The 27046-nt window shown below is 46.1% G+C and overlaps 1 protein-coding gene across 6 annotated transcripts in view; it reads left to right on the plus strand.

Moving 5' to 3' along the window:
• The window catches only part of SCAPER (S-phase cyclin A associated protein in the ER), a 147886-nt gene that overhangs the window by 71811 nt on the left and 49029 nt on the right, over positions 1-27046 (plus strand). For all 6 annotated transcript variants that reach the window (XM_024561821.2, XM_024561822.2, XM_045196660.2 and 3 more), the window contains 2 exons: positions 13160-13275; positions 22154-22277. In XM_024561821.2, coding sequence (XP_024417589.1) covers positions 13160-13275; positions 22154-22277 — 240 coding nt within the window. The remainder of the gene's footprint in view (positions 1-13159; positions 13276-22153; positions 22278-27046) is intronic.

A 27046-nucleotide genomic window follows, 5' to 3' on the forward strand; every position in this document is an offset into this window, starting at 1 on the left:
ATAATACATGTCCTTTATTACAAATAAATGTAAACAATATAGAAGTATTTAATAGAATAAGTGAGAGCCCCCTAATTTTTTCCTGCCTAGTCTTTCTTCTTAAACATAACGACTGAAAGTTGGTCTCAAACATAACGACTAAAAGTTAGTCCTCTAGATTTTTGCAGTTCCCCCTCAGTTTTTCACTTCTCTCACACCTAAGTGGCTGGCAGTTTTGTGTAGCAGTTGCCATTTTCGAATCTTTCCAAAGCATTCAACTTAATAGAAACTTTTTTCTTAGTATGTCAACAGTTTACTTGACATTCATTTAAATTATAGTAAAGAGTTAATTGTCAGATCCTTGTTTGCGAAGAGGTAGAACCCATGAGGCTAAAACAAGAATGTTCACTGTGAAGCAGGCGTCAGTCCGCGTGCGTAGAGGAGAAGCAGGGGCCCCGTGAACCATCCCTGTGGCTCCGGGGAGCTCTGGTGCAGATGAAGCGGCTTCACACTGAACTGAGCCCCATGCCTGTGTGTGGTTCGCAAGCATTTCCACTCATCCTTGCCAACGTTACGCATATTGACCTGCAGTGAGTGCGTTTCAAAGCTGGAAAGTGTTTGTCAGTCATTAGCAACATCAAAACCCTAGAATTTATTGAGATCTATGTACTCTGGTAGCACTTTCTAATGTTGTCCTGTTGACTCACTGCAGTAGTGCGGTAATATTGTCTAATATCATCCTCATTTTAGGAATAAAGACAGCAAGACACAGAGATCAGCTGACTCTGACCGTAAGTGGCAAAGCTGAGGTCAAAAGTATTTTTAAGAGGCTTTTATTTGACATGGTAAGTTCAGTGCATGCATGAGCTCATCAGGATTGTCATGTCCTATGTTCCCACAATAAGTGGAAACTTTCTGGCAAAATATAGTAGTGTCTGTAGTATACCAACTGTATTTTTCTTTCATGACTTAACACTTTCAGAATGGTTTGTAAAATTTACTCAACAGGGTACTGTCCTGTTTTTACAAATAAGTGGAAGAGATAAACCAGCCCATCTGTAATAACAAGGGTTAAGTTCATTTCTGTAGACCTGCCGAATGCGTCTGCTCCGGCATGTTTTCATAGCACAAGTTAAGACCTGCCTTTCTCTTTACATTGAGCTGTAACTTTTTTATAGGTAGTTTCCAAACATAAATGAGGGAGAGATTCACACACATCAACTTTCTACACCATAGTTTCTGAAAATGTGTTGTTTGCTAACACTGTTAATTGTGAGTTATCTTGAATTTTTACATACCCCATCCGCAAAATGATGTTTTTGGCATGGCACTTCCAAAAGAAGAAAAGCTATTTTTTACCCTATGCTCTTAAATTTTTCCTAGACTGGAAAATATTAGTAAAGGGCAAAATTTGTGGAATAAAAATGATGTACAGATCTTGCTGAGTATTTATATGAGGATTTCTATAGAACACATTTTTAGAAGTAGAATTACAAAATGCGTGTTGCATCCAGGCTCTGTGAGATGCTCTTCTGTCCTTGTCTTGTGAGGTCCGTAGCTTAGGGTGATGGGCTATTGGGCTGAGGCACAAGGGACAGGGCTGCAGCCCCCCTGGCCTGTAAACCCCAGCCAAGCCGAGAAAGGAAGGTTGGAGGGAAGGGGCTGTAGTGGTGAAGACACAGTAGATGCCCAGTCTGTCTGACTGGATATGTCCATGGCAAAATAAAAGATCGGAAATTCCTTGGTTAAAAGACCTGACCTCGTGCCCTGTGCTCTAGAAGGCTCCCTGAACAGGCCGCCCCTCCTGCGCTCTCCCCCCGCGTCCTAGTCACCAGAGATGCCCCCTCCCCTGTGTCTTGTAGCCTCAGAACAGTCAGGGGGTTTTAGAGAGTAAACATGGCTGACTGGGTGATCCCGTCTTCTTAGTTTTACTTTTTTCTTTTTAATCATAAAAATTTAAAAAAATGCTTTGGACCAGCACAGACTTACCATAACTAAAACCTCCGTCACTGACGTTGAGCCAGGCAGGGTGCGAATCTTTGTTACTAGATAGTTCATTTGCTTGTCTTCCCATCCGACTGGGGAGTCTTTAAGGGGCCTTCCGTGTCTGTGTCCACAGCAGCTAGCCCGGAGTGGGACACATTAGGGATACTCACTAAAAACTTACTGAAGAAACCGCAAAGTAGTGGATGGATGAGGTTTCAGTTAACTAGGAAAGGGATAAAAAATAAGCTACTGCAGTTTGCATCTATGAAAGGTTTTTGTAAAAAGGTCTTAAGATACGCTATTTCCTTTTTTTTGAGAATGAGAAATAGGCCAAGGGGCACAGCTTCACAAACTGCCTGAGGAGGACTTTCTCGCCTGGGAAGATTACTGAGCTGTATCAAAACAGATGTTTTATGAAGGGCGTGGACTTCTTCCGTAAGGTCGCAGCCAGACGTTTTGACCGGCACTGGAGATTTTAAGCCAAAGCGTTCTAGTCCTTGGGGCCAGTTCAGAGTTGGTGCAAAAGTTAGAATAATTTGGTCCCAGAGTGGACCAACTGAGACTAGAAAGTATTGATACGAGGCTGTTCTAGTCTGTCTGGGGTCGCAGGTGCAAACATGGGGCTGAGCATCCTGGCTGATGTCAATGCCAAAGATGGGGCAGAAACGAGACAAAGGTCCAGGGCTCTCTGCGGGGAGGCGGAGCAGGTGCACTGCACGCTGGGCCCGCAGTGGAGCCAGCACGAGGCTGCGACTGACGACTGTTGCTGCACTTTCTCTCTTCCTGGTGTTGGGTGTGTTCAGGGACAGGCCTGGTGGTTTAAAGAGACTGTGGAGGGTTTAACATATAGTGCAAGTTCTATGAACAACAGCACTCAGCTAAGTACCCAGTGAGAAGAACTACGCTGGGTATACAAGTTCATGCTTTTGTCTTTGGTTTTATAACCTCATGTTTTACAAAGGGAGTCCAGTGGCTTTGAGTGTAATGGTACAATATGAACGAAGCTAGGTCAGTTTTTATTTCAGCTGATAGTGTACAAGGTAAAATATATACATTTTTTTGTTTTCATTTGTACAGTAGAACTATCTCCCTTCTCTGACCTTTAATAAAGGTCTGTGCCATGCATTTACATATTCAGAACGTGGGCAGAATGACTACACATCAGTCACAATCACGTCAGTAGAGACAATGGCAACTGTAATTTCTCATTCCGGGCAGTGCGAATTGCCTTACAGAATGTATAAAATGTATAAAATAATGTAATTGATATTTATTGTGGACTATAAGAAGCCAAGTCCTTGATTTTGGACTCCGATTTAATATATTTGTTAATGTGTCTCAAAGCGATCTCCCTCCCACTTTGTAAACACTTCTTTACATGTTTAGAGATAAAAAATGGATATACCTGCCCCTCATGTGACCTGGTGTCGCTGAGCTCTCCTTTGTGAGGCCCAGGGATACAAACGGAACTGTGAACAGTTATAGACGCCATACACATCCAGCCAGCAATATTCTAACCTAATAATTTGTAAATGTAAAAATAATTTAACTGTATAATTTATAATTATAAAATAATAGACTTTGGTTGAGTGCCATTGTCATTAAACATAAGTTCCAGTCGTCCAAAGACCTGGGCTGAGCGAGCGACTGTACCGGGTCTGCGCGGCTTCTGGGGGGAGGTGTACAGAGAGGCAACTCACTTATGTCCCACAGCACCGAGGGCGTGAAAGAACCGATTTATTGAATTTCATAGAAAGTCAGAGTTATAAATTTTATTCAACACTCTGCCACTGAAAATCATTGAAAAACCAGAAGTTAAGGTTTACAGGTTTTAAAATTCTGCTCCAATGAAAAACTCTCCTTTAGATTGAAGAGAAAATTTTACCCTTTTCCTGCAAGTTCCTAGTTCTTTTGTCTCTCATTTACTTATTTTTGCCTCAACTAAGTTGCAACAATATCTTTGGTGCATATGTTGTGAAGACAGATGACAAACAACACTTGTGACCTCCCAGAGCTGCTCCCTTGGTGACCACTAATGGTTTATCTAGTGTCAAACAAGATCTTTGTTTTCTTGATTTTAGATAAATTTGCAGCCCACTGCCTCACCAGTCATGATGTCAGTTGTTTACATTTCAGCAAAATGTTTGTCGTAACTTTCAAATACAGGGGAGCTGTAGACAGACGGTATTTATCACGCTGTAGAGACTGTCAGAAATGGTTGGACTCAACATAACTGTGCCGTGCTCCACGTTTATATTTTAATCTGCAGAGTGTCAGGCCCGCTTGCTGCAGTGACCACTGGCAGAGCGGGAAGATGAATGGCGCAGAACTCCCACACTGGCCGCCACATATCGCTCTCAATTCGTCTTTTCAAAAAAATGGGTTTCACACATGATGGCTGAAGGGCAAGAAGGCATTCCAGCCCTGGAAGTGATGGCATTTCTCATCCAAAAGTGAGGTGTGGGCACCTGGGGTAGAATGTGTTTCCTGGTGACACGGTTTCCTCTCGTCTCCCGGTCAGGCCAGGAGAGCAAGCCAGACAGGTAGGCGGAGGCGTTCCCCCGAGGACAGGTGTGGCGCCACCCGTGGTCCTGTCCACTCTGAGGGCGGGGAAAGCCTGTTTCTCAGTTCCAGGCCTTCGCTCAGTGTTTGAGCAGGAAGGGAAGAGGGGGAGTGTATAAACAAGTTCAAAATCGCTTAAAAGATGTGCATACCTAGGTAGGTGCTACGTAAACGTTGAGTTACGTAATTCGGGACCCATCCTCCCGGCTCAGAGCCCCAGCACTCGTGTCTCCGGCCCCTGCAAGGGTGTCCGCACGTGTGGGTTTACCTGCCGGGGCCGCTGTCCTTTCTGTGTTACCCGGGGTCTTGCTTCTGTTGGAGGCCCCCACCCAGTTCCTCTGCTTATCTGTGTCTGCTCCTTTCCTCAAGATGCATTTCCTTTAGAAAACCTGGGGCTAGTTCAGTGCTTGATGCCTTAGAGAGAATGGTGAGAGGGATAGGCCCTTGGGAAACTTGCTGGAAAGAAGTGAGTGAGTGATTAATTGACGAATGAAAAGTCAACATTAGCCCGCACAGTTGAAAGAGAAAAAGTGCGGTAAACAAAGGAAAATAAGTCACTAGGAGACCCTGTGCGTGGATGGAGGGGGCGAGTAGCTCAGGAGACAGCGTTAAGGCGTACACGTAGACACACAGCAGAAAACAGATCGAGAGGGCGAGAGTGTGGCCAAGAATCAGAGAGTGTAGACTGAGGGTTCCCTGCACTTGTTATGTACAATAAGTTGTGTTTTTAACTAGACCATTTTCTTAGCGTTTGTAACTGCTCTGTGGAGGTGTAATTCCCATAACACACAATCTACCCATTTAAAGTGTGTAATCCAGTGTGTGTTAGTGTATTCACAGAGGCGTGCAGCCATCACCGTCAGCCACTTTGCAGCATGTCATCGCCCCGAAAAGAAGCTCCATCCCCTTAGTCTTCACTCCCTAGCCCCTCACCCCCCTAGCATTTTGTTAGCATTTACACTTATTATTGAAGTACTTATTTCCTGCCCTGTCTTAGTATAAAAATCCCAGGTTCACATTTTTTGTGTGTTTCTACCATTTATTTCTCTGAACAGTCCAGGCTTTCACATCTTAGTACAACTTCGTATGTTTATATGAGCGCCAAGTTTAATAATTCAAAATTATCATTTTACTCTTTTTCCTTCCAAGTATAACAGAAGTTAGTGTCTTGTTTGAAGAGCAACCATTGCTTTGTTGACAGAATGGAAACCAGCAGCCTGTTAAAGGGCTCACTGCCCGTGAGCGAACGACTCTGCGGGGTCGCAGACAGACCTCACCCCAGACTCACAGGGCAGGGGGTTGCGATGGCACCGGGCGTCTCTGCCTCTTTACAGTGCGGACAGTGTGCGTTCAGCTCATACATCCTGACCTAAACTGTTCTTTCTCGTGGATGTAGGCACCGACAAGAAAATTAATGTTATTCACAAAGCATTTGGAATTTGTGAAGGAAGGTCTGTGTGAATGGCCAGTTATGTCAGACACTAATAGTTCAATTGTATGTAAATCACTTGTCAGAAAGACATGAAATGATCTTTTTACCTGTGTAGCTTACACTAACCTCTGGCTGACACAGAATTTTCTGAATTAAAACCTCTGCAGACAAGCAGGAAACCGTGTAGTGCGTGGGCGTGTGGCACAGGAACGCAGCCAGTGTCGGAAACGGGCAGACCCGCAGGCAGGCTTGTGTCCGGAGCTGCCTCTGACTGCTCTTGATCCAGGGCTTTCGGAGCTCTGCTGGACGTAGAGAGAGATTTTTAAAATTTCTTATCTAATTCAAACAGGGCTTGGGTGAATTGGTGACGTTTCCATCTCTGAGACGGTTACACTTTGCTGAAGTTGCATATCATCTGCCTGTTCTTGTGATGCCCAATGTCACACCGGGGGCGGGAGTGATGGCTGAAGTATCACTGTGAAGGGTTGACTCCTCTTACCACTTCGATGTGTTAAGTCATAAAAGTTACTTTCATAGTTTATAGTTTGGTTAACTTAAATCAATAAGTGTCATTTCAGAGCTCCTTTCTGATCAGAGCAGAGCGTTCACCCATGAGAACCAAGTAGTGTGTCGTGGCCTCGCTGTCACCCACCGAGGTTGTAACCCTTCCGTCTTTGTGAATGGGACGTGACTGCCCCGCTCCAGAACGCCGGGTGGTGAACCCCGTAAAGGTGTGGCCATGTCCGTGTTATCCGTCCCCAGCACCCAACGTAACATGACGGTTGCTTGGTAAATGTTGAGTAAATGAATGAAAATGTAAAGCAGTAAGACCGCATGCTCCAAACTACTGGATAATTAGTGGCTTGGGCAGCATCCCATCAAGAAACCAGTAGCTGCTCTAGGTGATCTCATACAGGAGGCATTTACAGTCAGGATTTTGTTACAGAAGTTAATGGACAGGCTGGAGGAGAAGGATGGTATCCGGAGAGCAATCTCTTCGTGTCTGCCCCAGAGCCCCAGAGCTGGGCAGTAGGAGGGGGAATGACTCTTGTCCAGACCTGGAGCTACGCTGACCGCGGGCAGCGCTGGCCGCTGAGTCCCCTCTGCAGAAAGAACGTTTCCGCACAGCTGTCGTCTGTGCGTGCCTGTACATCGTCATCGGGCGTGAGGAGCTGGTGTCACGTGCCCAGGATATAAATCAGGCTTCTGATTGACTCCTTCATGGGCTTGCAGGTGTTTCATGGGGACAGGAACGTGCATGTGTTAATCCAACGAAAGTACCCACTCAGTGCCAGGCACCATTCTAGGTGCTAGGAGCATAAAATGGTTTTTACACTGCAACTTGTAATACATAAATAACTTCATCTCTTACACTCACATCTTCATGTAAATATACTCAAACCAACAATTTAACCTCATATAGGAAATTTTGAGTTCTCGGTTTTGACCTGCCAGTTAACCTTAAAATCACCCTCGTTCTTCCCATCAAGTTGTATTTTTTTTAAAGATTTTATTTATTTTTAGAGAGAAGGGAAGGGGGGGAGAAAGAGAGGGAGAGAAACATCAGTGTGCGGTTGCCTCTTGAACGCCCCCTACTGGGGACCTGGCCCACCACCCTGGCATGTGCCCTGACTAGGAATCGAACCGGCGACCCTTTGGGTCACAGGCAGGTACTCAGTCCACTGAGACACACCAGCCAGGGCTCAAGTTGTATTCTTAAACAAACAAACAAACAAAAATATAACTCAAATCCACTGGGTGGCAGTGCCATGCACAGGCCCATCTGGTGACGATTTTTTGGCAGATTGGAGGAGAAGGCGACTTTTCAGAACCTGGTGCGCTTAATGAAAGGCACATCCTGAGAGGAGGGGCCCATGTATGTGGGTAGGTAGTGGCTTACAGAGCTGAAACATGCACTGCCTCTGAGTGTCTGGATGCGGGCTGGGCTTGGGAGTTGTGAGTGCGGGAGCACAGGAAAGTCGTGGTTAATGCCAGTCTCCCCTGTGGACCACTGTGTGTTCACACCATCCTGTGCTCCGTCCTATGGCCTGGATGTCGCTCCTGCGGCCGTACAGAGAAGCACCAAACCAGCGTGTGCAGGTCCTCTTGAGAACAGAGGCTCCGATACGGTGATGCCACAGGAATCCTCTCAAGTTCAAATTAAGGAGAAAGAAAAGTAGGCTTTTTGTTCTGAATACACGGCAATCAATATATGATACCCACTGGAAGAAAAATTGCCTTTCCTAGAAAAAGCAATACATCTTCTGTTTCTTCCTCCCCCTCCTCCTTCATATTTTACTCCTTTATCTTGTTCATGGAATTGATAGTGTTGAACAGTGATGGCTACTTAACAACAAATGCAGTAAAATATCTCCAATTTTCAGTCCTATATACAAATGCTCCATTTGAACCACTGTTCCATTCACCCAGGTTATGTATGAAGATGTTAAGATAGTTTCAGAAGGTGTTTTCCAGTTGACATTGTGAGAGGCAGGCAGAGGGTGCTCGCTTCTGTCCAGCAGGAGCCCTGGGCTCCAGTGCAGTGGCGTCCTCTGCAGACTTGGAGGCAGTGTCTGCACTGGAGTTGGAAGCACAGCCCTCAGAGGTCACTGAAATTCAGGGAGGAAGGAGTTTTGAAAGGCTGCCCTTGCTGAGCAAGTACTGGAGGCCAGAGGAACTGCAGATGTGGCAGGGGACCCCCCTCGGGCCACCTGGAGTCTCGCTCACTCGGCCCCACCCCTGCGGCTGTGGGCTCGGGCCTTCCTGCTTCCTGACCTGCTCTTCATGTTTTAGCCCCACACAGTCTAGTAAACTCTTACTGTACATTCTCTGAATCTGGGTTATGTCAAGAATTTTTCTTTTAGTTGCTAGTGAACGCTAATGTAAGAGCTCAGGATCCCCCGTCTGATGCTGAAAGTTACTTCACCTTGTCTTCAAAACGGTATTGAGCGGAACACAATGCAGTATTCCAGAGCCGATCCTGGACCAGAAAAAGGACATCGGTGGGAATACTGGGGAAATCCACAGAAAGGCTGTAGTTTGGTGAATAGTTTCGCTTTAGTGTAATTTCTTGGGCTAGGTAACTGTATCGAGGTTATGTAGGATGTTAACATGAAAGCTGACTGAAGATCTGCAGGAACTCCGGCATATCTGAAACTACTTCAAAATGAGACTTTCTTTCAATGTTTCACCTAGGATCAAGTTTAAGCTTTTACAGGATTGGGATGTTCAGTGACAAGGGTGCCAAAGTCAAGTGTGTTCCTGTAGCACACACAAAGTGTGTGTAGCATTCTGCGTGTAGACGCATCACGTCCCCAGAATCAGACAAACCTGGACCCAGTCCCCAGCGCTGCCACTTACCAGCTGAAAAACACAAGCCTGAAACCGAGTCCCCGAGGACTGGGTCTCCTCTCTCTGTAGTGGGACAATGAGCCCCCCTCAGCGCTGTCCTCAGGGCCCGCAGCCACCAGCAGCCCGGGGCGGCCACATGGCCAGCCCCTTGAATACCACTCAGCCCTCCAGGATGGCACTTTGAGGAACAGTAACGTTTAGTTTCCTGTTTCCTTCTTAGGTTTTTTCTCCGTAAAATTGCACTCCCCGCTCCCTCCTTAAGGACATAAGGAGTCTGGGTCACTACTTTGCTTGAGAATTGGGCACTTGGCCTTCAGGTCTGTGTCTTCCTCTGTAGACCTGTCCCCTTCAGGGAGCCAGAGACCAGGGCCTTGACTTTCCAAGGCTCACGGGCGTTTCTAAGCCTTTCTCTCCTTTTGTGCATTTATGGGTTTTCTCTCCTTGTAAGAGAATTTCTGATGTTAGAACCCCCAGAAAATAGACTGTACTTCCGTTCTTTGATTCAGCAATAGTGTATCGAATACCTAATTTTTGCTCCACACTGTGTGTAAACATAATCCCAGCTGTTGGGGCGCTCACACAGTCTACCTTGTAAATGTAGATAGAGAATCACTGCGGTGTGGTTTGTAGTTTGTAATTAACTGATAGAGAAATCAGTCAAGAACTGGGAGCAAGCGCTATGATGGTGAGCGGTGCCAGCGGGCGTCTGTCCATGGTACTGGCGTTCGTCCACAGCACCTCCTTGCCCAAAGTGGATTCTCCTGGGTCTCACGGTCCCGAGGTTCTCGTGCTTCCCAACTTTAAAACATGCAGGACACTTATGATGAAGGAACAAGTGGGGAAAGGGAATTGCTCTGTGAGACCCCTCAAGTCTGCCCTTACAGGCAGCCAGCAAGGGGGCAGGGGGCAGCCAAAGGAGTCTAGGAACCTCCCATGTGGGCCCTTTGTCTTTAATCTGATAGAAACCATCCTTGTTAAAGCCCTTGTGTCCTGAGGAACTGTCACAGGTGCCACCCCGCTGCGTGAGCGCACAGCTTCAGGTGCACGCCTCCCTGTAGCACGTGTCTCTTCTCTCCCTCTGACTCAGTGCGGGGCCTAGCCTGCCCCTGCGCAGCTCTGAGGAGCCTGAGGATAAGGGAGGTGAAAGTGAGTGTAATGTGAGTTCAGCCGCATTGTAGGAATGAACTCTGCACACTCTCGGGTCTCTAGCAGAAGGGCAAAAGGGGAAGAAACCAGAACACTTAGGTCTCTTGTCCTGCAGTGCGTCCCCCGCCCCCCACCTCCTCTCAGTCCAAACAGGTCCAGAGGGCACAGTGCAGGTCCCTGGAGGAGTGACTTCCAAGGGCCCTGTTTGGATTAGCATCACAAAGGAATTGTCCTGTCCTCTGGAGAATGCCTTTCCAGCCTCCCTCAGCCCCACTGACCTTATTACCTTTGCCTGCAAATGGGGCAGGAGGTGGGGGTGCTTTTTAGTCTTCTGGTCACCACATTCCCACAGATTTGCAGTTTTCTCATGATAATCTTTACCCCAGAACCTGAGTCCTTTCCAATGTGAGTGTCTACAGTTTGCAAGCTGAGCCAAGACATTTGTGTGGGGTCTGGCAACAAGCAGAAGGCCTAGAAGGGGAAAGTCGTACAACAGAACAAGGAATGTCAGTGTGTTAAGCTTGCTTCTTTTGAGCTAATGACAGGAGGAGATAGTAGATTTGTATACATGGTGTCCTTTAAGTGTCAGGGAAGGTTTCCATACGGGAAAACCAGACCATTAAAAAAAATGCACTCTTGGATCTTCTCATCTCTGCAAATTGGGTTACCGGGTTCTGAATTTATGGACTTGCTAAAACCTACTTGTATTATCTCCAAACAGGTCTTAAGGTACCACCAGATGTTCAGAACAGATCTCGCCTCTCCTGCTAATGAACACACAAACAGTTTCCCCATCTGCCGCCTCCGCCTACAAGGCTCGGAAGGCCTTCCTCCCTGATCACAAAGACAATAATTATTGTCTGCAGAGAAGTCAAGTACAAAGGCCGCCAGCCTTTGCAGGCCACCAAAGATTAACAGCTGCCTCCCTTTTCATTGGGAGAGGTAATAACAGTTACTCTGGTTAATAATTGAATGGCTTCCCAGGCCATGTAATTCAGATGGAAGCTGTCATTCTGTCCTGGCCTTTGGCTGAGCTGGGTTATTGGGACAGAGCTGCTGACCCTGCTTGCCCGTTGTGAGTCTCACAGGGGTGGAGGGCACAGGAGGGCAGAGCTGCAAGGTGTTCTGCCAGGCACAGGCGTGCAGCCACGCATTTTGTCGTTAGAAGTGCTTTTTCCTCACTCAGATAAGAATGATGAAGCTCTTTATGGAAGTTCCAGTTTCACATACCTGAATGCAGAGTATTTGGAAAGGGGGTAAAGAGGGAAAGGAAAGCTCCTCTTTCTAGGTGAGGTATTTCCACTCATCGAGCAAGGTGTGGATGGTGTGCGCACCCTGTGCCTGCCCAGTGCAGGTCACCAACATATGCAGGTCCAGGACAAAGTAGGGAGGAGTGGTTAGGGCCTCAACGCACACACAGTTAGATGCAGAGCCTTTGACAGAGTATTTTATTGTGCACAAAGTGAGTGAGTGAATGACTGGGATGTTACACTGCAGAACCCCAGCTGTGTCCCGAGCAGAGATCGGAGACCCCGTCCGATCCCTCAGCACCGTCCTGAGAACATGAGAGGGCTGAGGTGGACATGTTTGACAGAGTCTGGCTGTAACTCACATCTCCCCCCAAGATCACGTCAGTGCTTCCCGGCGACTTCAGGGCTTGATGAACGCAGGTGCTATTAGAGGAATTCTGAGGAGGTGTTGTAGTGGAGGGTTTGTGTATTGGTCAGCCGGGACTCCCTGCCGGGACTCCCTGTCAAAGGACCGCGGACTGGGTGCCATAAACAGCAAGACTTCATTTTCCCACAGGTCTGGGGGCTGGACGTCCAAAGTGAAGGTGGCAGCAGCTTTGCTTTTTCCTGGAGCCTCTGCTTGGTTTATAAGTGGCTGCCTTCTCGTGCACGTGCCTCCCTGGTGTCTCTTCCGCCCCCTGTGAGAACACCAGGCCTCTGGGGTCAGGATCCACCAAACAACCTCATTTTAGGTTAATTGCCTCTTTGAAGACTTCATTCTCAGATACACTTACACTCTGAGGGACTAAGGGTTAGGACTTCAACATAAGAGTTTGGGAGGGGACGTGATTGAGCCCCTAAGAGGTTGCTGTCCTACTTCGCACAGATGTGATGCACTGACACTGTGCACCCTTAAACCTGGATGCAGTGCACCCCAGAACCACACTTGCCTTCCACATGTCAGCGGGATGCAATGAACGTGGGGAAATTTCTTCTCACGAGAACTATAAACGATTCAGAAAATGGATTCAGATAACCAGAGGTCCAAGTGGAAAATAGTGTCGTATTCCTCCTATGATACCTGAAGTGGTACAAGAGTAAGAGGCATCGCTAAATGGTTAGTATTAGATTGCCGTACATCTCCAAAGGAAAATTCTAGGAGAGGAAATCCTTGTGGAAGTCAATTTGTCTTGTTAGGTGATAATGAATATTATAAAACGATCTGGTTTTTCAAAGTATTGCTGAAAGTTTCTGTATAAAATGCTGTTTCCATCCGCTTATTGGTCTCACATTTTTGGCTTCCCGGGCGTCTTCTGTGTTCCCCTCTTGGACCTACAGTTCCTAGTGAGCCTTCGTAGATACTTGTACACTAAGGGAACCAGCAGAATGTGCCCCACTACGACTAACTATTTCATTTGGTTATAATTTTATGCTTGGGAAATTGACCTAATTTCTGTTTGTTTGCTTTTCCTAGAATGTGGCCGACCAGATTGCATTTCAAGTTGCAGGTGGACTAACAGCCCTTGAACAAGTTCTTCAAGGAGCAGCCCCGGCCGCAAATGTGAACTCAGTTTCACGAATTCCTCCTAAGTACGTATAGTTTTGTAATCTTTCACGTTTCACTTTTGAGTCCTTTCTGCCCTGGTTTCCACAGGGGAGACCACGAGAAAACTATGTGTGTTCAGGCTTGAATAGCAGAATCTTACACTCCCCATCAGGGAGAAGATCCCTGGTGGGGAGTACGAGTGCCTTCCCTCACTTATAAAACTGAAATTGAGCCTCAAAAGCCTTAGGAAGGAAATCTCTTTGGTCTGCAACCTCCCCTACTCCTAAATCAAGAAGAATTGATAAATTCCAGGGCAGTTCTAAGTACTTAGAGAAAGGGACCACAAATGAACAGTAGTAAGAGAAAGCTTAACTTTCTGTGCTGTGTACAAAACAGAGGTATGTGAGCCTGTTACCAAGGGCCTGAGTGTGAAATGTGAAGTCCCTCACACACAGGAAGAGCATTCCGACGCCAAGACCGCCGTCGGCTAAGTCCCAGCCAGGTGGCCTTTAACTGCAAAGTGCTCTTTGTTATCAGGTAAAAAAAATTCCAGAAGTGTGTTACTTTTTTTTCTGGGACACATTTCGGTAAAATAGAAGTGGCACCAGCTCTGGAGTCAGACAAAGGTGGCCTCGTTTCCATCTGCCAGTTCCCAACTGGAACAACTGGGGCAGCTGCCTTGGCACGTGGGTGTGTCTCCTGTGGTCCACGGTGCCACGTCCACCTGGCAGTGCTGCTGTGCAGGTCCATTGGTCGTAAACTGAGGTGTCGTACAGATGTTAGGCGACTGTTGTTAACGTAGATGTCTGACCGGGTTGAAGACAGTGCTGTCTGCGCAACATGAACTTGAACTCATTTTGTTTTCCACTTTCTGTGCATTTCGTGCCGTTTCTGCGTACAAGCTACTCGTTAGTGAAGTGCGTCTGTTTTTTTCTTGCTACGCTGACAGAGTAGAGATTAGTGAAAGAGGGTGTGGGTGTCCTTGAAGTAGGAGACGTTTCTGAGAGGCAGAAAGTGCCGCATTGGACTGTCCAGCACGTGCGGAGGTTTTCCAACCCACGAGGGTGGGCTTGCGTGTCAGAATGGAAAGATGAACCCAACCAGGTGGAACTCCCTGTGTGTATGAGACAGAGAGTTCAGGGAGGACCCAGAGGTGACATTTAAAGAAGAGCTGCAGCGCCTCCATGTTGCCTTAGACACCCTTTCAGAACTGACACCAGGTGCCGAGACGGAGTACGTCTGCTGTGTGAACGACTTCCCATTGGACGGAGGGGACGCTGTGGCGTGGAAGCCGTGTGCACCTCGTGTGACTGCCGCGTCACGGCCCTCGGTGCACGTTCATGAACTGGCACCAGGCGAACCCATTGTTAACCAACAGTTCCCGATTCCTGGGCAGGATTATTTTAATATGACTCCAAACATCTACTTTCAGATCAGGGTTTATGAAAAGTGAAGAGCTTCCTTCTACATGGGAAAAGTAAAAACCAGCTTTACAAGCTAATTAGCTGCAGTGATTGATACATACTCTTCCCCGGTGGACTTATTGCGGCATTTTGTTTATGCCTCATGAGGCTGCCCAGAGACGGCTGTTGGACAGCTGTTGTACCACTAATAAGATTAAAGTAAAGAAATTAGTTGTGTGTCGACTTTAATCTGCTGTTGAACACCGAGAGCCACCTGCGTCTTCTCGGAGCCAGCGTGTTTCGTGGTGAATTTAAACTCACATCCCCAGATTCTCCGTAATCCCAGATCTAAACGCGTGCTGTTCCGAACTGTTTTGTTATCAGAATGGAGTTGAACACTGGAGTTTAAAATAAATGTTTTTCATTTTGTGCTCCCCTCCCTTTTAAAATATTTGTGATCTTTGAAACATAACATCTTCTTAGTAGGAGGTTAATTTTGGGAAATGCTGAAAGTCTAATTAGGTTGGTATTTAACATATATATGATTTCCTGTCTAGAAGTAGAACGTGTCTCTGCAGAATAGTTCAGTTGCCCATTCTACATTGTAACAGAGTCACCAATTAAACAAAACCCCTTGCAATAATTCACCTAGTGGCAGATTTCTCTGTGGGGTCCTTATAATGAGAGAAATACTTTAATTTAAAAATTCACTTTGATATTATTAAAATGTTCCATGATAGAACGTGATACGCAGCATAGCGATCACCTGGAATTGTCAGGTTGAGTGCGACGCAGACCAGAGCGCAGGGCACACGTCACTGACGTCCTCGCAGCGCAGAGGTCACTCAGGCAGCGTCACTGCATCCAGGGGCCAGCAGGCCAGGCGGGTGGTTACGGCAGCCGTCACAGCGCCAGTGGGAGAAAGTGTCCTCTTCACACAGAGTCCGCACTGACACAGATGTCTCCCTTCCCACTGCCAAAAGCAAGTTCTGTCCCAAGTCCACCTCTGTGGTCACACAAGTGTCAGCACTAAGTAATCTTTCCCTTATTAAATTCCCCGCGCCACTCCTCTGTCTACAGGTTTCTTCCTGAGAAGACAGTTTCTTATTAACCAGGAGTTGCTTATCTAATTGTATGACTCTAACATCTTCTAATTTTAGCAAGGAAATAAGAGTTTTATTTCCATACATGAAGGACCACATGTAGAACTTCTTGCAAATACATTTCCCATGTCAAACACTATTTTTCTCTGCTTTCATTCACTACACTTTTTCCTGACCAACATTATGCATCTGAAATGTATGTGGTGCAACAGACCCACTGACCACTGTTAACGTGAGACCGCACTGGAGACCTCTGTCCCCGTGGCGGAAGTGCATTCGTGAACCTGACCAGGCGGCGCCGTTTCTGTGAGCACTCCGCACGGGGTTGGGACTCAACAGGTGTGGGCTCGGTAACACACACGAGAGCCTTTCTACTGTCTGTAGAGGTGAGCTATGAGATCTAATACCGTCCTTTCTGTTTGCAAGTGAGAGCTGATTTAACTTGTTTCAAAATCTAAAATCATAAATTTTCCACATACTTTCCAAGCTGGGTACTGTCATTTCTTTACCTGTTTTTACGTGAGGAAGAGAGTATTATATTCATTCCTTCTGCCAGGGAGTGTGCATTTTTCAGTTCCCTGGCCAGGAGCTGTTTAGGGGCTCCGGTTACATCACAGAATAAAAGGTAATAAATGTGCAAAAGACTTGAATAGATGCTTCATCAACGAAGATGCAGATGGTGAATAACATATGAAAAGATCTCAGTAGCACTAGGAAATAGAAATTAAAACTACAGTAAGATACTTAATCATACCTATTAAAATCGCTACAGTACCGCACTGGAGCTAAGGGGCCCTGAGAGCCTGCAGAGCGGGTGGAAGTCTCACCGCGCTGGGGGCGTGCGGCGTGGTGCAGCCACTGGGGGGAAGTCTGGAGATGCCTCATGTTATGCATACGCTTACTGTGTGGCTCCACAGTCCCAGTCCTGTGCACGTACCACAGAGACGCAAAGCTGTCTTCTCTCCAGAACCTGAAAGTGCTGGTTTGGAGCAGCTTTGTTCTTACTTGTCCCAAACTGGAGACTTCCCTAGTGTTCTTCAACTGGTGAACAAATAGCAGTCCGCAAGCAGAGAAAGTACCCATGCAATGATAGGGTATGATGTGTTGGGGTATGAAATATAATATAACATAACATAACATAATCAGTTATAAAAAGGATGGACCTTGGACAGCACTATGCTAAGTGAAAGAAGCCAGTCTAGAATAGGCGAGACTAAAAAGGTATTTTTTTAATGGAAAACAGATACATGACTGTCTGGCGTTGGGAGAGGAGGTGACTAGAAAGGGGCCGCCCAGGGCAGTTTGGGGAGCCAATGGTTCAACACCCTGCAGAGGTGACCGTCCTTCATAATAGGCGCGTAGTCACCAATATGCAAGAACTCGGGGAACAGCACTGCCACCAGACTCTCCTAAGGAGCCTCGTAGAGAGCAAGCTCCCGTCAAGCCGATGCCTGCGGCACGTTAACACGGGGGCTGGGGGTGGGCGTTAGATGCAGGATTACAGCACAAACACTGAAGACTAAGGGGAGACAGTGTGGCGAACACATGCAGCCTCATTGGGGGTGAGGTGTGGCTATGGGTTTTGCCACAGTATTGTTAGCAGTTTCCAGTAATTGTGATTGGTGGTGATGTTGTTATTCAGAAACTCTTGTGTGTTGTAATGTAGCATAAAGCAGATGAGTACTTTGGAAATTCTACTTCTGTCATTCTCGATGCCCTTAAGGACCTGTGTCAAAGAAAAGAGAGAGAGAGCTATAAAGTTGAAAGAAAAGAAATTCCTTACTCCTTCCTGATTTTGAATCTGAAATAACATGAATTCATAAGATATTTTATTTTTAAGGAAGGGGTGGGTTTCCTACCTCTGTTTAGTTTAATGAGTACTTAAGTCGAACAGTGGAAAATCTGGTGAATTAATGTGTTATTATGTTCCACAGTGGCACACTCTTGCGTATTCTGCCCCCTCAGACATCCCTGTGCACAGCCAACTCTGCTTCACACCAAGGGCTCCACAAAGGATGGATCAGTCGAGGACTTTGCCTCGAAGTCACGGAGAGTAGTTGTGTACTAGAATAGCGTTTTCAGTGGCTTCACAGGAGTCTCGGCTTTCGGCAGCTCCTGCAGGGCAGGCCCGCACCATAGGCCCCTCCCTGTGGGGCTGCTCCCTGCTGGGTCCAGTTCGGGCATCAGAATTCTCACTGCAGTTAACAGCTCCAGAATGTCAGAAAAACCTTTTAAGTAATGTCTAAAGAAGTTAGTTTGGAGCTTTACAAAGAGCATAATTTCAGAATGATAATGCAAATAAACTGTATGCTATTTATTAAATGCTTAATGTAAACTGAAGGGGCTTGGTAAATTATCATACGACGGGCCCTGGTGTTCCGTGCCCGAGGCAGTGCGACACGGAGGAGTTGGGGCAGAAGTGTTTCCTGATGAGTCCTAGCGACTGTGAGCTGCGTCGGGGCACAAACAAACTGTGCACTCGCTAAGTGCGACTGTCGAGTCCTCGGAGGATGCAGCCACCTGGGGCTTTTCTACTGAACTTTTTTCTAATGTCTTAGGTGCTAGTCTCCCTGTCTGCGATGGACCACGCTTGCATTCTGTTATGGTCATCTTGTGTGTAAATAAGTTCCTGTTCTTATTACCCAAATACCCAGTTTTATGATGTTTTTTCTGGCCTCTGGTTTTCGGAGGAAACATGTTCGGTGAGAAGGCTGACTGACCTAAGACTCAGTCATGCCGTCACGATTCCTTGGGGCAGAAAGCCTTTGTCGCAGCGCAGTCCCAGTGTCGTTCTGACATACACACACAGGAAGATTTTTGTGTCTTCTGAGAAGATAATTTTAAACTCCGGGCTTTGTGTTTGATGTTGTAAAAAGTGCTTCCAGTCATTCGAGTCTTAAGTTACAGGGAGGGCTGCTTGGGCAGACCACCCAGGCTGGGTTCAAAGGCGCACTCGTTCCGAGACAGGTACTCTTCAAACAGAGCCTGCCTTTCAGGCAGGTTTTGCTGAGTGGACGAGTTTTTTCTGACCCTGAGTTTTTGCCCCGTGCCCCTTTATTCTTTTCTCATCAGAAAGCAGTTTCTTTGTGGAGGTTTCCTGGCAGAGTTTGTGAGCCTGAGATTGCAGAGATGCACGTGGCGTTGCTTTCGTGCAAAGCACAGAGGGCGCGAGGACAAAATCCCACACCGTGTGCTGTTTGCTTTTTTATGTGTATGTTTCTTTTCTTTTTTTTTTTAAGATTTTATTTATTTATTTTTAGAGCGGGGAAGGGAGAGAGAAACACCAATGTGTGGTTGCCTTGGGTGTGCCCCCGAATGGGGGCCCGGCCCACAATCCAGGCATGTGCCCTAGGCTGGGAATCGAACCAGTGACCCCTTGGTTTGCAGACCGGCACTCAGTCCGTGTAGCTACACCAGCCAGGGCTGTGTGTATGTTTCTTTATGCCTCGTGACATTCCACAAAAGATGTTAGACATGTTGTAGGGATTGTATTGAATGAAACAGAGAAAGAGAAATTAAAAATCAAGGCCATAAAGGTATAGGTCAAAACCAAAGGGAAAATAAGGTACAATTATAAACTTGTCAGGTTCCCCATGTCATTCTGATGTAGTAGCCTTATTTCTGAAGCCTTTAGGGACCTACAATTTTACATATTAATTCTACGCTAAAGCTAGAATACAGAAACAATGTGACATTGGTACAGTGCTTGACAAAATTATCATTAGACCAGGAAACCAGGGAGTACATCCTGTATGCTGAAGGCAACTTTTCAAAGCCAGTAGGAAAGGTGGATTATTCAGTAATGTCTTTGAGGTGGGGAGTAAATTTAGGCTTCTGTCTCACACAAAAATAAATTCTAAATGATTCGATAGTTAATTATAAAAAACATAAAATTACTGCACACTGTGATACAATTCAAGAAAAAACAAATACAAATGGCTAGATACAAATGTAAAGTTAGCTTATCTCATAATGAAGAGGTTTTTAAAGGATAAAAGAGGGGGAAGAAAACATAAAATTCCAAAGAAAACAATTGTTAGACTACATAAAATTGTGTAGCTTTCAACATAAAAAATACCTTAAAAATAATGTAAGCAAAATGAAAGGCATTAGGTAAACTGACAAAAATATTAAGAACATGTATTAACTCCCTGTTATATTGATAATGAGAGAATTTTATAAACCATTAAGAAAACAATGAAAACCTCTAATAAAAATTTTAAAAGAGAACAAGAATAATTAATAAAAAGACAAGTATAAATGCTAACTTGACTTTGAAAAAAGTAAGTCCTTGTACCTTATCCTTCCATCAGTTATATTGAGGATTTAAATGTAAAATCTATTAAAATATTACAAATAAATTTAAAAGAATATTTGTATAATCTTGAAGTGGGAAGGTCCTTCTGAATTTGACAGAAAATCCAGATGTACTGAAGGAGAAGTTTGACAGATTTTATAACAACAGTGAAGACATTCTTTATGACAAAAAAATTTAGATAAGCAACAAACTGGAAAACTTATTTGCAACGTGTGATAATCAAAAGTCAACACATACATTATTGATAAAGAGCCTTATAAATCAATAAGTAAGAATAGACAGATAATAGAAAAGTGAGTAAAAGGTTCACAGCGATAATTCAAGAAAGTGTAAATACACACGGCCAATAAGCACATAAAATAATCTTTACTCATACTACTAATAAATGCAGCCTTTAACAATACCATTTTTAGCTGTCAAATTGGTAAAGATGTTTTTTAAATGAGATTATCCACTGTTGCCAAAAGCACAGGGAACTTTTTCTGGGAGTATAAATTGGGTAAAACATTTTCTTCTGGAGGGCAGTTTGAATTTGGCAGTGTCTATCAAAAATCTTTGAAGTGTTCATATCCTTTGACCCAAATCATCATCCCTAGAAACGTGCCGTAAGGAAGAAGTATGATGTGTTCAGTGCAGGTAGTTAGGACCTTGCACTGCTGGCAGCCCTGTGTCCCCGAGCTCAGAAGATGGCCCCTCCCGCAGTGCGGTCCAAGAGCACCGGTCTCCCCATGCCCTTTGTGTGGGCTGTGACCTGACCTCGGCTTCCCGACCCGTCGCACCCACTCCAGACCTCCATTCCGTTGTCTCTGCTCTGAAGCCCTGCAGTCAGTGGTGCCCAGTTTTCAGGGAGCTACTAATTATGTGAACAAGGTATAACTGTACCAGCAAACAGGCGGTTACAAGTACAGCAGGGCTCCCTTCCCCATTTCTCCTCCTGGAGCATCAGAGAACTTGTCTGCCTTGTGCGCCTCGCACAGGGCCTGGAAAACCATGGTACTCCGACGCTGGCTGAATGAGTGAGTACTCACATGGTGTTTCTTAGACCTGCGCCTCTCAGCTCCCGCATGTCAAAATTGCCCCTGCTTTTGAAGCATGCAGACACCCCGACTCTCAACCCCCCGCCAGCTAGCATCTCCTGGGGAGGAACAGTGCTCAGTCAAACTGTAGGACGCCATTCTGCAGCAAAGTTCTAGACTTGAAGATGCATCACAGTTAGCTGCAGAATTTGTTACAACACAAGTTGCTAGACTCCACACAGAGTTTCTATTCAGTAGGTCTGGGTTGGAGCCTGAGAATTTGTTTTTCTAAAAAGTTCCCAAGTGATTATTGATGATGTGGATCCATGGATCAACTTTAAGAATTATTGTCCCAGGGGATTGGTTGCAAGGGACCCAAATCAGAACCTTGTTACATAGGACTTAGTCTGCGGATGTGACCGTCTTGAGAGCACCCAGAAGACTGCCCATTGAGTTTGTGGTTCCAAGTGTTTTTTAAAGCAGTGGTATATGTATTTTTTTCATCCTTAAAAGAAGAACATTTCTTGGATCAACTTGAACTTGGGCTGTTGCCCTCTGCAGGCTCTCCTCCACAGGGCACACAGGGGTCCATGTCTGTGCAGCCTCCAAGCTGCCGTGGGGCTCACCCCCACCCCTCATCGATCTCTGCGGTTCCTGTCTCCCAGGGAAACAAGTCCTCCTCCTGGGGGCTCCCTTCCCCCGCCCCCCACTGTATCCTGGGCCAGGAGGTCTGGCATCTGGAGCTTTGACAGATTCTTTTTCTGGGTATTATTCAAAGACTTTCAGATCCCAGAGTTCCCAGGTATTATAATCTGAGGTTATTAAGACAGTGTTCCATTGTCTGCTGCTGCCAACTAAGAAATTAATAAGAGGCAAGTGTTAGGTACTAAGGAACACGGGGCTTTGGACAAAACGTGCAGCCCTTTACGTCTAGTGACGGGCCTTGCACCTACGGCTTGGCTTGGTTAGTTAGAGCAGACTCTGTTACATGCCTGTTTCTTTGCACCGTTTATTTTCTATATTTTAAGTGTTTCGAGAAGAGCTGCCGAGGTTTTATAAGTGGTGTTTTCTTCTCCTGTTAGGTCTCTCTGCAGTGCAGTCAATGTTTACAACCTCACCTGCAGCAACTGTTCGGAAAACTGCACCGACGTTCTGTTCAGTAACAAGATTACCTTCTTAATGGACCTCCTGATACACCAGCTGAAGGTATGTAACGTTACTGCTTTGAATTAGAAGCAGTTAAGGTTTGAGAAATATTCCTGTGGCGGAAACGAAAAGAATTTGGCTTATTTGCTCTCCAGATGAAAAACACTGGAGGTGGCCGGGAGAGTAGAACAGGGACCAACGAGCAAAATCTCTTAATTTGAAGCTGTCACACTGGATTCCCCTAAGTTCCAGTATTTATGACAGTGCACCTGTAACACTTGCCAAGGCTGTAAGTTGACATGGTTAGCTCGGGGCTTTGGAGTCGGCTGAATTCAGACCAGGGAGCCCGCAGGGGGGGGGGGGGGGGGTCGCCTGGCAGGGCTGCAACAGGTCTCTTGCCAGCTCAGCTAAAAGGGCTTTGTGATGGCCGCTGGCTTTTTTTTTTTTTAAAGCAAGAAACTGCTCCTCAGTTGTACTTTAGCAATGGGAACACGCAGCCAATTTTACCCTAAGTTTTATTTCAGTTCGCAGACGTTAAGACGGGTTAGCTCAGTGTAATATTCTATGATTTAAGCCTGTGGACTGCAGTTTCCAGAGCACGGCCCTGAGGCCAGAAACTTCCTGGTGAAGTTTCTGAGTCCCTGAGGTATCGGCACAAAATCACTCTCAAGCTGTAAGTGTGCAACGTGGGAGATTTTTTTTTCAGAACCGGTTTCCTTTTACTCGGCACGTAGTTCCAATAGTTGTTCGAAGCTGTGTGCCTTTTGCTCTCCTTCCTCCTCCGTCTGGTTAATTTCTGCACACTATGCAGACCTTCACTGAGACATGGCGGCACCTTCCCCACTGAACTCCATTCCCCAAGTACATCTTTCACAGAGCTGCTCACAGTGAGCTGTAATTAACCATTTCCTTGTCCATCTCCCCTGCTAGCCTCACCGTCTCCGAGGTCGCAGCACAGGGCCTGTAGCCTCAGTTCCCTGGTGCTGAACAAGCGCGCGAACAAATGCATCCCCACGTGTCTGAAGCTGGAAATCAGAAAGGGAGTGATGGGGCCCTTACAGGCCGGCATCCCCGCGACGGGGACACGTAGACCGTCGCAGAGCACAGCCGTGGCCGTTTGTAGTGGTGACGTTGTTTGAGGAAAAGAATGCACTAAATATGGGCAAGACATTGTAGCACAAAATTCTATCAGAAACAGTTGAAAGGCAGGGACAAGGAGAAAAACTTAGCATTTGTTGTAGGTCTTATATTCCAGGCATTTTAGTATATAGTGTCTTATTTAATTTTTAAAACATACAGTCAACATTACTATCCCTTCTTACAGATGAGCAAAGTTGAGTCCCAGGGGACTGGCTCGCCAAAGGCTCCGTAGGTAGTAAGTGACGGAGCCGAGAGTCACACCTGGGTCTCTGAACCCACACTCCGTGTTCTACGCAGCCTCCAGCTGACACTTCTCAGAAGTGTCAACGCCCTGAAAGGCAGGGAAAGACCGAGGAGCTGTCAGAGCTCAGAGGAGACTGAGCAGAGCTGACAGTTAAATGCTGTGTGATCCTGAACCAGAAGCAGGACAGCAGTGGGCCCATTGGGAAGTTTGTATCAGGTCTACAGAAGAATGAATTTTATTGGCTCAGTGTTCATTTCCTACTTTCAAAAAGAATCAGACAGAAGTTTTAGGGCTGGAGAATATAATAATTAAACTGAAGAATTAGCTGGATAAGTTCAAGAGGAGACTTTATCATGCAGAAGAATCAGTGGCCTCAAAGGCAGGTCATTTGAAATTACCCGGTCACAGGAACAGAAATTAAAGAAAATGAAAAAGTGAAGAGAGCCGGCGGGGCTTTTGCGGCACTGTCAGACCAACCGACACAGGCACAGAGGCAGTCCCAGAAGGAGGGGAGAGGATAGAGCAGAGAGCTTTTTTACAGAAATAATGGGCCAAAATTTCCCGGTCTGGGGAAGGAAATGGATATCTAGGTTCAAGAAATCTAGCAGACACCAGCTAGGTTGAACCCAAAGAAACCCACACAAAGACACACTGGAGTCAGCTTGTCGAGTCTCAGAGAGAATGTAGAAAGCAGCAAGGGGACAGCGACTCAGTCTCACACAAGGAGTCGCCGTAAAAGTCAGTGGGTTCCTCCCCAGCACCCTGCAGGCCAGAGGGACTGGGAGGATGCAGTCCAGATGCTAAAAGAAAGGGATACCAAGGACGCCGTATCCAGCAGGACCATCCTTCCGAAATGAGTAAGAAGTGAAAACTTTCCCAGATAAGCAAAAGCTAAGAAATTCATTGCCAGGAGACCTGCAGCCCTTCAGGTAGGAATGAAAGACACTAAACAGGAATTAAAAAAACACGAACATACAAAGCTTGCTGGTACAGGTAACAGACACAGACGCAGGCCACTGCAACACTGCAGTAGGGCTGTACGTCACTGTTAATTCTGGAGAAATTCAGGACAAAAGTATAGCTGTAACTATAGCAGTATGTTCGTGTGGGTACATAATATAAAAATACGTGTTTTGTGACAACAACAAAATGTTGGGAAGAAAAGTAAAGGTGTGGAGTATTTGTGCTTAAAGTTAAGTTGTTATCAGCTAAATATAGATGATTATAACTTAAGATGTCTTATGTGAGCCCAATGGTAACCATGAAGAAAGTACCTATAAAATACACACAGAAGGCCCTGACCGGTGTGGTTCTGTTGGGCATCATCACACAAAGTGAAGGCTCGCTGGTTCAGTTCCCGCTCAGGGCACATGCTCGGGTTGTGGGTTCAGTCCGCGGTGGAATACGGACGAGAGGCAACCAATCCATGTTTCTGTCACATCAGTGATTCTCCATTTCTTTCTCCTTCCCTTCCCCCTCTCTAAAAATAAATTTAAAAAAAATTTTTAAAGATACACAAAAGAAAATGAGAAAAAAACAAAACACGTTACTATGAAAGATCAGTAGCACAGAAGGAGACGGCAGGAAAGGATGAGAGACAAAACAGCAAGACGGCGATAGTAACCCCACTACCAGTAACCACTTGCACTGTAAGTGCGTTAAACTCCCCAATAAAAAGAGACACACTGGCCAAATGGATCAGAAAACAAGACTCAACTGTGCACTTCTGTGAGACCAACAGAACGGAATAGAGGATCCAGAAACTAGCCCAGGCATGTTCAACGGATGCTGGACGGAGGCGTCAATAATACACGAGCGGGGAAGGACAGGGGCTTCAGTAAGTGCTTGTGGGAAAACTGCACAGCCACGTGCAAAAGAATGAAATTGGACCCTTATCTTACACCATTCCCAAAATATGAAGTCAAAATGGATTAAAGACTTACATCCTAGAAGAAAACCTAGAAGAAAAGCTCTTTGACCTTGGTCCTTGCAATTGTTTTTTTTTTTTCTTTTTTCTTTTGGGTTTGACACCAAAAGCACAAGTAACAGAAGCAAAGCAAACAAGTGAACAAACAAAACAGGCGGGGCCGCATCAAACTAAACGGTTTCTGTACAGCAAATGAAAAGGCAGCCTAAGAAATGAGAGAAATATATTTGAAAACCATATAATCAGAATACATCCCTAAAAAAATCATTACTGATTACACAGTGAGGAAAACCCTGGCACACACCAGCTTACGAAGTGCTGAGCGTGAATGTTACCTGGAGCTCTGGAAGCCTAGGATGGTCAGTCAGCTGCACGTATGGACCTCAGTAGCTGAAACACTTGGTAATTTAAATACCAGGGCTTATTTCTGAGAGCTTAAATGTGGCTTTCAACTTAAAAACATGTCCTTATTGCAAAGTAGTTGTTCTTATGGAAAGAAAAGTGAAGCTTTTATTGTAGACTATATAATTGAAACACCTTTAAAATACTTAGAGAGGAATTTTTAAAAATAGCTCTTTAACTCACGTTATGAGAATTCCTTAAAGGTGCCGACAGCCCTTCAGCCTGCGTTCCGTGCCGCTTTGAACATGGTGTGCAGGCACTTAACAGGGAGACTCAGGGACGTGTGTGACCGTGGTGCGCACAGGGACGCTGCGGTCTGCCCGGCGTCCCGCGGTAGAATGTTGTAGCTGCAGGAAGCAAAGTGCAGACGACAGGCACCGAGGTTATTGTTAGCCATTGAAGGGAACATTCTCTCTCTTTTTGTCTGGCACAGAGGGACAGAAGCTGTGTTAAGGGAAGCCTGAGAATGAGAGACCTAGTGGGGTACAACTCATACCCCCACACGTGTGCATGCACATCAGAAAACAAGCGGTATGAGGGGGCCTGAGAGGAAAGGGAGGCAGAGACAGGAGGGGCCAGAGGAGACGGTGCAGAGGAGTGGGGCTGCTGTGGGCCAGGGACGCAGAGGAACCCCACTCAGACCTCTGCAGCACCCTGCAGCAATGCGTGGTCTGCCTGCCCGCCGGAAGCTTCCACGCAGCATCCTCACTTTATTGCACACTTTACAGGGGCTTCTGGCTTTCCAGTAAACAAAAGAATGTCACCCCAGACATTACAGGGTCATGCACGCTGCTGAGTTCTCCTGGGTTTATGAGAGGTGGGGAATGTATGGTTGGCCTCTGCTCTTGCTGAGTTCACTCTCACCTGCAAAGGCAGTCTGTTGAGGGGGAGAAAGCAGCTGTGTCAGGTCTCCTTCACACAGCTGGCGGCAGCAGGTGGCTCTCCGTGGAGACCACACTGCAGGGTGTATTTGTTTCTTGAAAAATAACTTGCTTTTCTCTCAAATCTTGACAGTGTGGTTTAACAAATTGCAAAATGCCTGTGTTTTAAGTGTGTTTTAAGTTCGGCAGTTTCTTACAAACACATGCTTGCCCTGCATCCCAGCAGTCTCACTGC

This window comes from Desmodus rotundus, chromosome 10 (genome assembly GCF_022682495.2).
Source record: "Desmodus rotundus isolate HL8 chromosome 10, HLdesRot8A.1, whole genome shotgun sequence".
Taxonomy (NCBI): Eukaryota; Metazoa; Chordata; class Mammalia; order Chiroptera; family Phyllostomidae; genus Desmodus; species Desmodus rotundus.